The sequence below is a fragment of the Nannobrachium achirus genome (genome assembly GCF_963921795.1).
Source record: "Nannobrachium achirus genome assembly, chromosome: 15".
Classification (NCBI taxonomy): domain Eukaryota; kingdom Metazoa; phylum Chordata; class Actinopteri; order Myctophiformes; family Myctophidae; genus Nannobrachium; species Nannobrachium achirus.
Genome location: NC_137822.1, coordinates 27,157,851 through 27,173,463, shown reverse-complemented (window position 1 = coordinate 27,173,463; position 15,613 = coordinate 27,157,851). Strand labels below are relative to the sequence as shown.

The 15,613-nt window shown below is 42.4% G+C and overlaps 1 protein-coding gene across 3 annotated transcripts in view; it reads left to right on the top strand.

Moving 5' to 3' along the window:
* The window catches only part of LOC308300086 (putative flavin-containing monoamine oxidase A), a 599,107-nt gene that overhangs the window by 44,118 nt on the left and 539,376 nt on the right, over positions 1-15,613 (top strand). For all 3 annotated transcript variants that reach the window (XR_013962799.1, XM_080743855.1, XM_080743856.1), the window contains one exon: positions 14,928-15,028. Coding sequence is in view for 2 of the 3 variants with exons in the window: in XM_080743855.1 (XP_080599981.1) it covers positions 14,928-15,028 (101 nt within the window). In the remaining variant the exon portion in view is untranslated. The remainder of the gene's footprint in view (positions 1-14,927; positions 15,029-15,613) is intronic.

Sequence of the window (15,613 nt, the reverse complement as noted above, 5' to 3'; positions counted from 1 at the left end):
GATTTTGAAAAATTGTGAAATGGGACGTTCTGCATAATGAATACTTTTACTTTTTGAAATAGAGCTCGATATCTGCGCTCTGACGTAGGCTCATAACTAACCGGCAGAACCTCTGACGAAGGTCTTGTGAGACGCTTCCAATGCCTTGCCCGGTCTAACCCTTTGGGTATATTTCTCTGCTGAGGTCCGTCGAGAGTGCTGTGCTTAGCTTAGTGCTTAGTCCAAGAGTCAGCTAGCTTCAGCCCTGATATGACCGGGATGCTGGCTTATATAAGGTTACTGATGTCATAGTGATGACATCAGTCTGATGTCATAGTGATGACATCAGTCTGACAACGCATGCTGTCCATGCCCGGTTGCCATTGTTGCCGGCCTAATGGCTGCCGTCTATGACTATCTCCATATATGGTGTTCTCCAATTCTCCATGTATGCGCCAAAAGCCCTAACGTAGAGCTTGACAACAAAACTTTCTTAACACGTTTGGTACTTTCAGTACAAACTTGTACTTGTAACATACTATTCTACAATAGGGTATTGATACCTTTACTTACAAGTAAGTAAAAAACGCAGGTACCTCTTCCATCCGACCTCACAATCATGGCCGCCCGCTCCTCTACATCCTGTGTCACAATGCTCTTGTCATCCCTCTCATTGCCAATGCTATCTTGTCATCCCTCTCATTGCCATAGGCCTCTCCATGACTCTCACAAAGGTTATGTAGAGCACAGCAAGTCTGCACAATCGATTTAATCACTTTTGACATCACAGTAATTTCTTTTCATGCGGCAACTACCACCTTCCCTTCAGTCTGCCAAATGCAATTTCAACTGGGGCTCGGCTACATGCGAATATTATGTCGATAAAGTGATATGTGTTATTTTCTGGTTTTAATCACTTTTCGATATTGATATTGAGGTATTTGGTCAAAAATATTGTGGTGTTTGACTTTTCCCATATTGCTTTCCATTTCTTTAAAAACATGTATTTATTTGTAAGCACAATTAGATGTCCTAAAAAAGGAATCCATTGCATTTGTCGACAAGCTATAGAAAATAGTGTTTTTAATGAACGACCAAAGTTGTGGATTACTCGAGCCTGAAACTGGCCTGCAATATATCAGACTCCCAGCTACCTACAGTATCTACCATAATTATACATGTAGGCCTACAACTAAACACCCAACTGCCAAGGATTCACAAAACATGCCTCACTTGACTGCAAATTTAGATAATGAAAGTATGTCTAATGAGGAAATGATGTGTATGAAATGAGTTTGAGATGAAAACTGATATTAAAAAAAGAGATGTAAAAGTAAACATCCCCCAGAGCATCTCAAGGCCCCCTTGACGTTTTCTCCAATGCCCCCTGATGAACTGTATTGAGAAACACTGTTCTGCACTGTTAACTAATTCTAAGAAACATGACTGTATTGCACCCACGTTTGCTTCTCTACACTGGCTGCCTGTGAGTTTCAGAATTGATTTTAAGATTTTAGATGACTTTTAAAGTCTTGCAAGGCCAGGCTTCTAGTAGATACATCTTACAGTAGATATGCTGGTCCCGAGTGCAGCTTGAGATCCTCCGATAGGGCCCTCTTTCTTGGTTACCGTATTCCAAAATCTCATTGGGGTGATCTGCCTTTTTTCGGCCTGGGCACCAAAGCTTTAGACACACCCATTTGGCCAAGTTAATTAGTTCTCTTCCTTGCACCATGGCAAACCTTCCACTAAAATGCATAACTATTGGAGAGATTCTATACTGCAGTTAGTTAGCTGCATTAGTATAGGCTGGCCCCAGGCTAGTACTGGACCAGTTACCCATATATGGAGACAGACCCCTGGCATAAAAGGGATTCTGTTAGTGTGACATCACAGTGAAGCCAGAGCGAGATGTCAGAGCGGCAAACCCATTCTGTTAGAGTGGTTCCCCTGACATCACAGTGATGTCAGTGCGACAAACCCATAGAACCACAGTGTCAGGCCTGACAGAGATACCGGTACATACATACCGGTACATACATACATACATACATACATACATACATACATACATACAGACAGACAAGCTGTGACCGTTCACATACTATACTTGCGACCTACAGTCGCAATAATATAGCAAGCTTTACTGATGTGACTTGCCAAGTAGCCGGCAATCAACATTCAGCCATTATTTGTTCATGAACATTACAATTGTGTTACGTTTATGTTCTATTACTAAAATAATACTAACTAATTCAGGGTACCATCAGATCTAGACAGTGGTGGTTAATGACCTTGATCAATGTGTGTCGCTCAGAGACACTGCTGTTTGATATTAGCATAATGATTAGTCACAAGCTCTGACAGGACATCTTTCAATATTGGCTCCATTTAAAAAAGTGACATGCTTCCTATTAAAAAAATTATTAATGTAAAAATATTATATTAAAAAGGTGGGAGCGGCTGTTCAGCGTATTTTTTAAGGTTTTAGCTACAGACAGACATACAGAGACACACACGCACACACACACACACACACACACACACACACACACACACACACACACACACACACACACACACAACAAACACCTCTCATGCCATGCCTCTTACAGAGTCACCCCGTATTCACTACATTGGAGCACATGTCCCCCCCCCCCCCCCCCCCCCCCCCCCATTTTCCTGAAAACGAATGGTCCCATCACTCCCATGTGGAGTGGGCATACAAGGTTTCTGCCCGACAGTGACAATTTACACTGTCCCCCAATGACCTCATCTCCTTATCCAGCCACCTTGAGGCTTTCTCTTGTCACCTCGGCTCTCCCCTGCCTCACTCCAGTGATTCCCAGTGCACTCAAGGCTTTATAATAGGGATTGCCCAGCAAAACCCCTGCTGCCAACCTCTACCGGCACGCACACTGCTTCCCAGCCTGGCTTCAGACAGTTGATGAACAGATCTTCATACTTGGCCCTCTTCCTCTCGCCGGCCTTCTTCAAACAATCCTTCCAGAGAACTGGCGCTTGCAGAAGGATGATGTTCTTGGTCAACTCTGACACCAGGAGGATATCAGGTCTCAAGCTGGTCTTGACAATGTGTTCAGCTGGCTTCTCAGCAGTGGTGTAAAGTAACTAAGTACATTTACTTAAGTACTGTACTTAAGTACAGTTTTGAGGTATTTGTACTTTACTTGAGTATTTCCAGTTTTCAGTACTTTTACTTCTACTCCACTACATCTCGGTTCCAAATATTGTACTTTTACTCCACTATAATTATTTGAAAACTTTAGTTACTAGTTACTTTGCAGATATAAATTATTATATTATTAAACATACATGAATGCACTTTAGCCCTATTCTATACCTTGGCTATTTGAAAATACAAACATTTTGTACTTTTACTTTTAGTACTTTAAGTACATTTTGATGCCAATACTTTCATACTTTTACTCAAGTACATTTTGAATTCCAGACTTTTACTTGTAACGGAGTACATCTGCATTGCAGTATTGATACTTTTACTTCAGTACAAAATGTGAGTACTTTTTCCACCACTGCTTCTCAGGTCCACTGAGAACCAGTGGTGTAAAGTACTATGTACATTTACTTGTTACTGAACTTAAGTACAGTTTTGAGGTACTTTTACTTTACTAGAGTATTTTCAGTACTTTTACTTATACTCCACTACATCTCAAAGTCACATATCGTACTTTTTACTCCACTACAATTATTAGATAACTTACACACCACTTCAGCCCGGGGGGCCCGCAGTGAATCCTTGTACCCAGGGCCCAGAATTTGGTGTGACGCCCCTGGCAACAGAACACAGGACTCATGTTAAAGTTGGTCCAGGGCCAGTTTACTGCTCATGTAAAGAGCTACAGCACACCTCGCCAACCCCCGAGCATTGATTTTTTTTTTTTTTTTTTTATATGGATGTCTCCATTATCTTATTATTATATGTGAACAATGATGTTTCCCTGGAGCAGTGGTTCTCAACCTTTTCAGGCCGCGACCCCCAAAATAATAACATTTTAACTGGGGAATTACATATTGTATAACACGGTTGGGTTCTATTGTGAAAATAGCAGATCTACATGCTCACAACGCCTCGCAACGCGAGGCACTGTGAGCATGTAGATTGTCTATTTTCACAATTTCTGCCTCTAATATTTGACAATTTGGCAAATGTTTAATTTGTCATTTTAGAGGTATGAAAAATTCCTTAAATTGTAAAAAAACAAAAAACAAAAAAAAAACACTTCCCTAGAGCATTTAACAATGACATTTTCCCAGGAACAGCATTTTTATGGCATGGCTCTACACAAGTCTAGTTGTCTATAAGAAGGTCACTCCGTTTGTCTGGAGCTAATGTTGCAGACTGCCAGTAGGCCACAGAAGTGCATGCCCACCAGTAATATTCCACATAAATTATGTTTAATACATTTTCGCATAATGCTACAGTATTTTAACTTGATTTAAAATGGAAGTCAAAGGGACTCTGATTGGGATTAAATCAATCCATCCGTTTTCTGGACTGGTGGAACATAATCCTGCTTGCTGCCATTTTGCTCCTGTGCTGCTGACAGCTTCTGCAACACTTTTCAGACGCTGTTTGCGCCACCAGCAAATGCAGATCCTCACATTCCTCAACTGGAGTACAATGGACAATCTGGAGACTCTACTCTGTCCTACATTAACATGATTGATGGGCTGGCAAGGACGTTGTATTCTCACCACTTGGACCAGGAACTTGCATTTATTGTAGCTCAGTCTGCCAGAGCTCATAACCCCATCACTTTCTTGGCCATCGCCTGATCTCCCACATCACCCAGCCTGCCTGCTGCCTCATTCGCACAGCTCTGTTGGACCTCTCTTCCTCCACAGCTGCTCCCATCTCCTCCTGAACCAACATGAGCCATTCCTTGCCCTCAGCTGTACGTGGGGGTTAATTGGTAAAGTTCCCCGACCATTCTTTCCCCTGGTCATTGCTCCTGCCAGCGGGACACCGTGCTCTCAGTCGAGGTCAACTACTCTCAGCCAGCTATCCAGCTCTTGACAGCAGGCCTGTGCAGATTGGAAACTGAATCACTCTGCAATTCATCATTATTATTGTTTATTTTCAGAGAGGGATGGCATCACAGTTCTTGTAATGTAGAAGGAAAAATCTGTCCATGTCATGACCTTAAATTAAGATGACATGAAATAATATTTTGAGAGCATTTCATTTCTTTATGGGGACATTTGTCCTAGTGAAACGGGGGCTGTTTGTCTCAGCCAATCACATCGATGGTAGCAGGGTTGAATTCAACGGAGCGTCCAGTTCCAACCTCCAGACAAGATGCCAGACCCCTCATTTCAGGGTTGCTGAGTGCCATGACCCTGAGAACAAGAAAAACAGCGGCACTCAATAAATGTCCTTTCAAATAAACAGCAAATAAACAAACGAAGGGACATTTATTGAGCGCTGGCTGTTTTCTTGTTCTCACTGCACCATGGGGCTGTGCGCCTGACTTGTGTTAATTGTTTGTTTTTGTTAATTTGAGTGTTGCGGGCATTCTGTTTTCTCACGTCGGACAAACAAAATAGCAAACAAGGCAGTGCTGAATCTGGTTTATATTACATTGCTTATTTCTCAGAAATGTTTTCAGAAACCTATTTTTTTTGGCACGCTTTAGCTTTAAAAACGTCCTTTGTGACTTGTGGCAGCCATGTTTGTTTACTGCAGCACCGCCCTCCAGTGTCAAGCATAATGAAAACATAGTCATAGGCTGTTGAAGATTGATTTACATGTTCAAACATAGTTTTCCTTTAAGCCTGAGCTACTTAGTCGCAAGCCAGTGCTCATCGATGCTCAACCATCAGGCATTATGCTTCTTTAGCACTGCAGACGTCAACTTTATTGGCTTGAAAATCATTCTCGTCCACCCAATCAGCTTCTCCAGTTATCCGGTGTTCATCTTGGCCTGTGGCGACGTCCAGCTGCTCCACGAAGGCCCCAATTGGTGGCTGCCATCACCTCTGACACTGCTTGACTTTACATTACAAAGAGGATGACAGAGATTCTGTCGCCTATAATGATTCCAATCTCTGTCACTTGATGTTACTGACCCTGAACAGACATGCTGAAATGGCCATAGTTGTTCAGTGCCACTTTGCCTGGCACGGGATGCTCGAGAGTGCCGGTGCTCATACAAAACCTGTCTCTCGCAGTATTGGCATCACAGCATCACAGTCCCCCAAATCTAATAAGGGTTAAGTCATTTTCTTGGGTTATTAGGTAGAGCAGGTGACAACTGAAATGAGAGAGGGGAGGCTAGACTAGTCTGTACTGTGTGACGATGGTGCATGATGAGACTGATTTGAGGTGTGAAATGAGCATTTTTGTAAATGTCTTGATTTTTCTTCTGAATAACACTGGTTTTCCCCACATGACATTACCATTGTCATACGCACAATGGTTTTGCCTCTCTGCCCGTCTGGGAAATTTGCATTTAACTTGCTGTGGTGTAGTGGGTCCCATTATGATCACGCATTGCCAGCTCAATGTTACACAGTCTGTATTGTGTGTGTCGTGACAGAATATGTCTACCCCTGGCAGCCACCTCATTATGTTTCTAATAAAAACATGATGTCTCTCATCATCTTGTGAGTCCGCCCAGCATAGCTAGCTTCATTGGCTTTCCTCTATGTACTTTCCCCATGTCATGTATATTTATTGATTCTTGACACTTTTCATGTCAGGTCATCCCAGTGTGGATCCAAGCAGGATCTAAGCATAGCAGCAGCATAGAAAACTAGAAGCAGTGCTCTTCCAAGCACAGGTCTCCACCAGGCCAGGCGTCCTGGTGGTGCTACTGTATAATAGGCCAATGTAAAAAGGCTGGCATATGTTCTTCACCTTAGACCTTTCATGGCAATTGGACACTGCATGCATGATTTGAGGCATTGTGTTCCAAAAATGTGTTTTGCTAAAGTCTACCTGCTGGTGGCGCTATAACAGGCCAATGTGAAAAGGGTAGCATTTGTTCCTTGACATAGTGGGAACATGTGTGGCAAATTTCACGGTAATCGCAAGCTGCGTTGATGATTTGAAGCATTTTGTTCAAAAACTGAGCAATCCTGCAAACTTTGGAAGCCAATATTAGCCAATTAGGATGGAATATGAATTATCAGACGGATCGGACTTGATCATATGACTATAGACAATGCTGTGTACCGATTTGCATGATTTTTGGATAAAATCTTAAGGAATAATAGGAAAAATTGTGTTTTACATAAGTCGGCCTCCTGGTGGCGCTATAAAAGGCTGATGTGAAAAATGCAGGGAAAGGGTTTTTCCTTGGCCTCTAGGGAGTGCGCTTACAAAGTTTGAAACTGATCGGTGGAGTTATAGGTAAAACCACAAATTGGCCTGTTATAGCGCCACCATGAGGCTGATTTCAAAAAAGTGGCATTTCTTCCTCGACCTAGTGGGAACGTGTGTGCGCGATTTCATGATAATTGCAATTTGCGTTTGGGATTTTGTTTAAAACGGCTCAATCCTACAAATTTTGGAAGCCAATCTTAGCCAATCACGATGGAATATGCAAAATCGGACAGATCCGTGTTGATCACATGACTGTCGATATACTGCCTACCGATTTGTAGGATATTTGGACAAAATCTGTAAGAGTAGTGCACAGAAATGTGTTTTGCGAACATCGGCCACTAGGTGGCGCTAGAAAAGGCCCATTTGAAAAATTTAGTGCAGAGGTTCTAGATTGGCATCCAGGGAATGTGTGTGCTCACTTTGGCAGCGACCGGGCCAACGGCGACTGAGATTAGCTGCTCACAAACTGCGAGGACACACGGACGGACGCACGCACGCACGCACGCACGGACGGACACACGGACGGACGGAGGGGAAAACATACTCTCCCCCATGCCTTCGGCTGGTGGAGACAACAATCTGATCTTATCCACATAGCCATCTCTTTTCATATTATCAATATCTTTATGGTTTTCTTTATAGATAGATTGCTGACAGTGACATTACATGATCAGGCTGTCATTGATCAGGTTTCAGGTTGGTACAGTATCTCATACATGGGCAACCGGTGGCCCGGGGGCCACATGCGCCCCCCCCACCTTCTCTTAATGAAGCCCACAGCAGGTTAATATCGGAATACTGATATATTATTGATTTCAGCTGTTACAATTCCAAACATGCAAACATGACCCGCTTTAATTACTTCAGTCTATATTAGTAGTATAAGTATAACTAAATGCATTTAAAATTAAATTACTTTTTTACTTTACATTTCGATTAAAAAAATTGCAAACATAATGCAGGAATTAAAATATGGCAAATATAGCAGATCCAAAAGGTCAAGTGGCACTGTGACACGTTTTGAGCTAGTAGATTGGCTATTTTTGCTACTTTGGAGATAAGAGGTTTCTGCCAAACAGTATATGCAAGGTGACCCCTCTCCCACCTCTGTCCTATCTTATATTTTAGTTAATTTGTCTTTAAAGAATGTTCAATTTTCCCCACAATATCTGTAACGATATCAGAGAATGCACACCAATAGGCGAACCTTCAGCGACAGAGCTTTCAGTGAGGCAGCCCCAACCCTCTGTAACTCTCCCCCCATGGAGATTTGCCAGCCGCCAACATGACTCTTCCAAGTTCGCACTGAAGAGACACTTGTGCACACAGGCTTTTGGCAGATAGTTTGTTTTGTTTATTTTTGTAAAGCATCCTTGGGTTTTTGAGAGGCGCCATATAAAAGTTCTTATTATTTATTACTATTATCGACGGCAATGATGTCATTACTGTGTTGTCTGCAAAATATTGACGCTTATCCAGCATGTGAGGAGGGTCTGGAGCATACTGCTGCAGTCATAACATCATTATAGTTGACATGCCAGACAGCATCTACAGCCGTTATGTTATCTTACTTTTGTGCCTTTAATAATTCTAAATAAAATGTTGAATATAGGACATTTGCTTACACCAGAGTATTTCTACATATTGCACTTGTGTAGAAATACAAAACAAGTGCTTTTCCCACCACTGTGGTTTTAAACTCAGGGTATATAATGGCCCTTCCCTATGCCATGTATCTTTTGTGTGTGTGTGTGTGTGTGTGCGTGCGTGCGTGCGTGCGTGCGTGCGTGTCTTTACCCCAGTGTGTGTCCAAGCTGGCTCTAAACCAGCAAGTTTGAAACAACAGGAATAGAAAACACACTGATCTTATCCACACAGCACATCTCTTATATCAATATAATTATCTTTTCTTTATAACTTCATACAGTGTACTGTACATTGCTTACATCAGTGTTTCTCAACCTCTTTTCTGTATGGGCACACTTTTCATGTCCCAAGAATCCATGGGCACACCAACATAATACGGGGGTGTAAATATCGTCACTGTCGGGAAGAAACCGTGTATCTCCAAGTTTCAAATGTGTATGTTTCTTCACAAAGTAAAGCCCTGCTTCATCATAAAAGGCTGTCGCACAACAGTAGTGAAAACAGCCGATCTACAAGCACACAACGCCTCGCACCGCGAGGCGTTGTGTGCTTGTAGATCGGCTGTTTTCACTAGTTTAAATCATTTTTAAAATGATAAATACAATACTGGCTTTCAAGCAGTTTCAAGGGGCACACTTGACCCTTCAAAGGTCCCCAGGCACAGTGGTTGAGAAACGCTGGCTTACATTACATGATCAGGCTCAGACTGTCATTGGTGCAGAACAGTTCAAATCGGCATTGTCTAACACGTACACGTATATAGAATAGAAAGGCAGAGAGAGTGTAGTATACAGTAATTCAGGTAGAACACTAAAGTCATGCCATCAGTCATGCCCAACTGTCCCATCTGGCATCTCATCAGCTGATCATGCCGGCTGACTCTCAATCACCAGACACATTTAATCAAGATCCCGGTCTTTTAACCACTTGAACCCATATGCTTGCTTTGTGGACCCCCTGAGGTCTAATGCTTGGCCCTCTCCTTTTGACCTTACTCCAAATCGTCTTTGCTTTTGCGCGATGCCCAGAATAGGGATGCTATAGCGTTCAAGTGGTTTTAAAGCCCACAGCTTTCACGCTCACTCTGCTGCGCACTCAAGCCACTGCTGCTCCCGGGTCATTTCAAATTCCCCTCACCATCTCAACCTCCCGCTTTGTTCGCGGCTGCTGTGCAGGCTCTTTCTGAACTATGTGTGGGTTTTGTGCTGTGGTTTCATCTTTATTGAATAATATGGGGGATGGAGGGAGGGGTATATGTATTGTGATCCCCACAGAATATCTTGCATTCTGCTTGGATTCCTTTCTCGAGGATCTTCAGGAGCCAAGCCCCCTTTTCTGCCAAATGCAGTTGTAGCATAGTGACTCACTGCCTCAGCCTGATGGCCTCAAAAGACTCCCAGTCTCCCCCAGTCCATAGGGATATCCCCTTGGTATAGTGCAGGGGTCTTAAACGTTTTCTGTCCAAGGACCTCTTAGCTGAGAGAGAGATGAAGCAGGGACCCCCACAACCTTTTAATAGATTCCATATAGTATAATCGTTTGACAGCACAATGATCAGTGTATTTTGCATTCATGTCAATTTGTGTTTTCAGATATTTAACCAATTGAACCGTCAATACTTAATAAACTCGACCTTTTACTCTGTACTTAGTCTGCTCTTTTCCCCCTCTACACCAAAGCTGCGAGGCATTGTGAGCTTGTAGATCCGCTATTTTTGGCTAAAGTTCTCCGAATATGGACGCTATAGGGTTCAAGTGGTTAATATAAAAAATTAGGAAAAAAAGTTTCTATCACTCAAAGATTTGGAGTATCCCCTGTAGTAACTCTGAGGACCCCTAGGGGTCCCAGACCCCCTGTTGAAGACCCATGTCTAGTGGTTAAGATGTTGGACGTTAACATGGGACACCCGGGTTTGAATCCCGGGCGTCACACAATTACAATTGGCTTGATAAAAAGAAATGTAGAGTCCAGTGCACTAATTAATGGCTCATTAACCAAAGACAATGGGAAAAAAACCCTGATGTCAGAGGTTGCGATTTTGTAATTTCATGCTTTATTTTTCTCAAAGGTGAGAGAGAAAATGTCAGGTCATGTGTTTGAGGTTGAAAATAATGTCATTAATGAATCTTTATTCTTCTACTGTCACACATTAATTGTGAATAGTGGCGATTTGTTATTTGGTTTATTTTCATGTGTATTTTGAGTTGCACAAGTTGAAAAGAAAAAGAAAGAAAGGAAATAAACTAAAACAATCATCTAGCCAACAGGGGCTGTAACTGTTTAATGCCATTTAGTCTGGCATTAGTCAGACTAAATGAACTTTTGAGTGAGGAACTCCTTAGAGAGCTAATGAACATTTTATTACATAATTGCAAGTAACAGATGAAAAAGCAGGAACATGAAAAATCTAATTATTTTAACGTCTTGATGAATAAAGACCTAAGAGGGTTCCCTGACCACAATATCTGTTAACTATGTAGACTGTATTTGATCGTTAACATTTATGAAAATAATTTCTAAACGCTTCTTCCGTATTTCCGCTCAAAAATGGATGAATGACTGCGACATTGTTGGCTAGCCTGCACTTGGTAGGCCCGTCATTTTTCACTTTCCCTATCCCTTGATCGCTGAAAGACCTTGAAAGTAGCCCGTGCTCTACAGTATGTCATGAGTACGGAATGAGAAAGTAATGAAAAATTCCCACCCACCAGCCCGGAGGCAGCAGTAGATGTATCTGCCACATAGGTCACTGCCATGGAGGAAATTGAGACGCCAGAGAGTGAGAGTTATCCAGTGTAGAGAAAGATATTCACAAGTATGAAGGGGGGGAAAAAGAGAGGATGAAGCTCAAATACAGAAAAAAGAAAGGCATAATGAAATGGACACGAAAGTGAGTGTACTGAGAGAGCGCTGCTTTTGGGAAACTCGGTCATAAGAATTTATGACTCATGAATGAACCCCAGTCAACTGGAACAGACCAGTGTTCCCAAACCTTTTCAGCTCAAGACCCAAAAGAGACATTTTGTGTTTTGTGAACCCCCCCGCCCTGCCGCTCGGTGCCTACCCAACATCTGCAACTACCATCAGCAACCTCCTGTCACCCTCCCACCCCGCCTGCCCAAGAGCCCCGGAATAGTTTTGGGCGGGTCATTCGGGTTTCACTGGCCCAGTTCTTGATGAAGTTTGGGCACGCGTGTGTGGTGGACATTCACACAGAGTGACGGTTGGCGTGTTTAAACTCTATAATTCATGCCACGGCGATCTCACCCATGTTCTTTTTATTTTCCCTACCATTGGTCGTATTCTCTTTGAGTCTTGGTAGTTTTTTTTACCTGTAAGCCTTTATAACAGGGTTCCCCAATTAGTTTTCCCCAAGGGCCGAATTATGTCTAGGGTACCAAGCCACAACATTGCAGGGGGCGACGACGGCGTTCCCGCTACCCCAGCGACTGCGACAGTTCAGATATAGTCGTTGTCGGGTGAAAATCGTGTATGTCCAAAACCATTCGTTTTGCATTTATCATTTAAAAAAAAATTAAACTAGTGAAAACAGCCGATTTACAAGCACACAACGCCTCGCACCGCGAGGCGTTGTGTGCTTGTAGATCTGCTGTTTTTACTACTTTTGTGTGACGGCCTTGTATGATTTGCGAAAGAACGTACAAATTTGGAGATAGGAGATTTCCACCCGACAACGACGATATACTAGTGTTGTTGCTGCTCTTATACCACCATTATTACTGGGGTTGGTGTGGGCCAGACAGTAGCCCCCCGCGGGCTGCAAATGGCCCACGGGCTGCCTATTGGGGAACCCTGCTTTATACGTATACCTTTGCAAGGTGTTGACATAGTTCTCTCTGCCACAGAGATTTTGATGTGATTTTTTGGTCTACAACAGAAAACAGAGTGCTACTTGGCTCCTCAAAGGCGAATATGAATCGCCGCCCTTTCTTATCTCGCACTCCTACAATAGCATAGCAGTTCTGCCATATACAGATAGCTTCTGGAACAGACTTTTTTTTAACCGTCATGCTCCCTATTCTGGGGCTAACCTTCTGCGTAATCTATCTCTGTTGTGAGCTTGTAGTTTGGCTGTTTTCGCCGAAGAGATTTGGTGTAGAGGTGAAACAGAAGCATAGTAATAGAGCCCTGGCGGTTAAAACTTGAAAACCATTGATTCTGTAGACATAATATGCACGTCTTACAGTAATCTGCTTGGTGTTTTATGATAACAAATAACAATGGCTGTTTTAAATTGTGTTGCCTCGAATGGGTGATGCGCCGTAACAAACAATTCAACATTTTTCATTATACTTCCAACTGGAGCCACCTCATTAAGTGTCTCGTTGCCACAGAGCCTGCCGTAACAACCTTATGAATATTAGGCTAATTAAAACTGCACTGTCAATTTAGGATGGCAGACATTCTATTGCAACTGCATTGATTTTGCTGGTGGCTAATTTCACAATTATGCCACAGTCCAGTTCACAAATCCAGCAGTCTATTGGAATTTGGTGCAGAGAGTAGGATTTTAGGACTGCAGCCGTGTATACAATTTTGGATGACATTATTATGTTGTCAGTGTCGAATACCTGTGCTGTCAAAAAAATAATACATGCCTGAAACGTCTCATTTAGCTGTCTTGACATATAATGCGGTAGAAGGAATTTCCTGCTATCAGTTACACTTGCCCTTGTGTTATACCGGGCAACATTATGGATATGACGCCCTTAGACAGGTCTTATATCACACGTACAGTGCTGTCATTTGAACGTCTTAGTGACCATGTCAAATTAGGTTTGGTCTACTTATCATGTCACTGTTTTTCAGTTTAACTGCTTTTAGCTCATCAATTTTATTTAGCATAAAAGATATTATTTTTAAGTTGCCGACAGGCGCTTGACAGTTCCCAAATGATGCTTCACATCTTCCGCTGCCTCATTTGTTAAAAGCCTGGCTGTGGGCCAGACATGGCTTCACTTGCCAGGGCGAGCTTTGAAACGGTCTGTCTTTGTGAGTGTGTCATTCATTCAGAGCACTGCCTCTGACAATACTGATGAAGTGATTCGATCTCCCCTTAACAGGGGAGAAACATGTGGGACCTTTCGCAAATGTAAATACTGCAATTAGGCGCTCTGAAGCACACCGACGGTCACGGCCGGTGTTAAGTCAGTGGGATTTCTCAAGCCAGGCCGTTTTCTGCAAGAAGTGGTCACTGGGGCATTGAATCCAATTTACCTGAGTGCTAGTCGATGATTCCAAAGTAAAGCAAAGTAAATCCCTGATCAATAGAGGGATTAACCAAAGTGATATGTTATCTGTCTTCACTCCTGTGGCTCCCCCTTTTTTATTTCCTTCTCTCTTTTTTTTATCTCTCCCTCTCCCTGTCTCTAAAACACACATCCTACATGCTCTATAATTCATCTTTAGTCCTCTCTCTCTCTCTTTCTCTCTCTCTCTCTCTGCGCAAGAGGTTAATCCATTGCAGATCTTTTCTTCCTTGCTATCCATGAGCAACCGAGAAAGGTATGACCAGTAAAGCAGTGATTCTCAACCTTTTTAATTTCAAGAACCCCCAGTTTGATATGCATTGGGCCACGGACGGGTCACATTTGATAGACATTTTTACCTCTGGAACCTCAATCATTTAGACCACTGGTTCCCAAGCACTGGAGCGGGACCCATTTGTGGGTCGCGGACACATTTTATGGGTGCTTTAACTTTTGGTTAACATTTTGTTTTCACTAGTTTGGGTCCAGGGCAAACGTCTCTCTTTTGGGTCTCGAGCTAAAAGGTTTGGGAACCACTGATTTAGACCCCCTGAAAACCCCTCGAGGACCCCCTAGGGTCCCCAGACACCACACTGACAACCAGTACAATAAAGTTGTAAAGCAGTAATGTCATTGATTGTCTTTGCGCTCTTGTCTTTCAGCCAAGATCCAGTACGAGCCAGCCCTGCCCAAGCAGAGGGAATGTCTTACCCAGAATATGCCAGTGGGTCACTTGATCAAGTTCATTGTCACATATCAAACAGTAAGTCATGAAAGATGAGCACAGAAACAAATGTACACATGCGAGAGAGATCGTTATTCATTGCTAAGTAGGGATGGGACTATATGAAAATGACTTTACACAACTATTGTGACAAAAGAAAAAAGCGATTTTACGATATTATCGCGATAATACAAATCCATTATCCTAGGGCGGAACATTAGCCCAAAAATAGCTGATCTCCAAGCTCGCAACACGTTAAACGATAATATCACTTATAGTCCCATCCCTATCGCAAAGAATATTCTACAGATCCATCTAAAAAAGACTGAATATTGTGTAAAAAAGCATTTCAGTTGGTTGACATTTCTGTATTATAAATCCTTGTTTTGAGTGGTCTTGTGTAATATTGTACTATTTTGAGATTTTCTGTGCCATAAAATTCAAAATTAAAACATGCAGGGGATAGATGACAGTTTCAATTAACCTTTACACAATATTCTTTTTAGATGGATCTACTGTATATATTTCTAAAGGAAAAGTTTTTTTCTTTTTCTTTTTTGTTCTTTGAATGAGGCTGGTCTTGGAATCAGGTTTTGTTTCTAGTACTTTTCAAAATCCAACAGA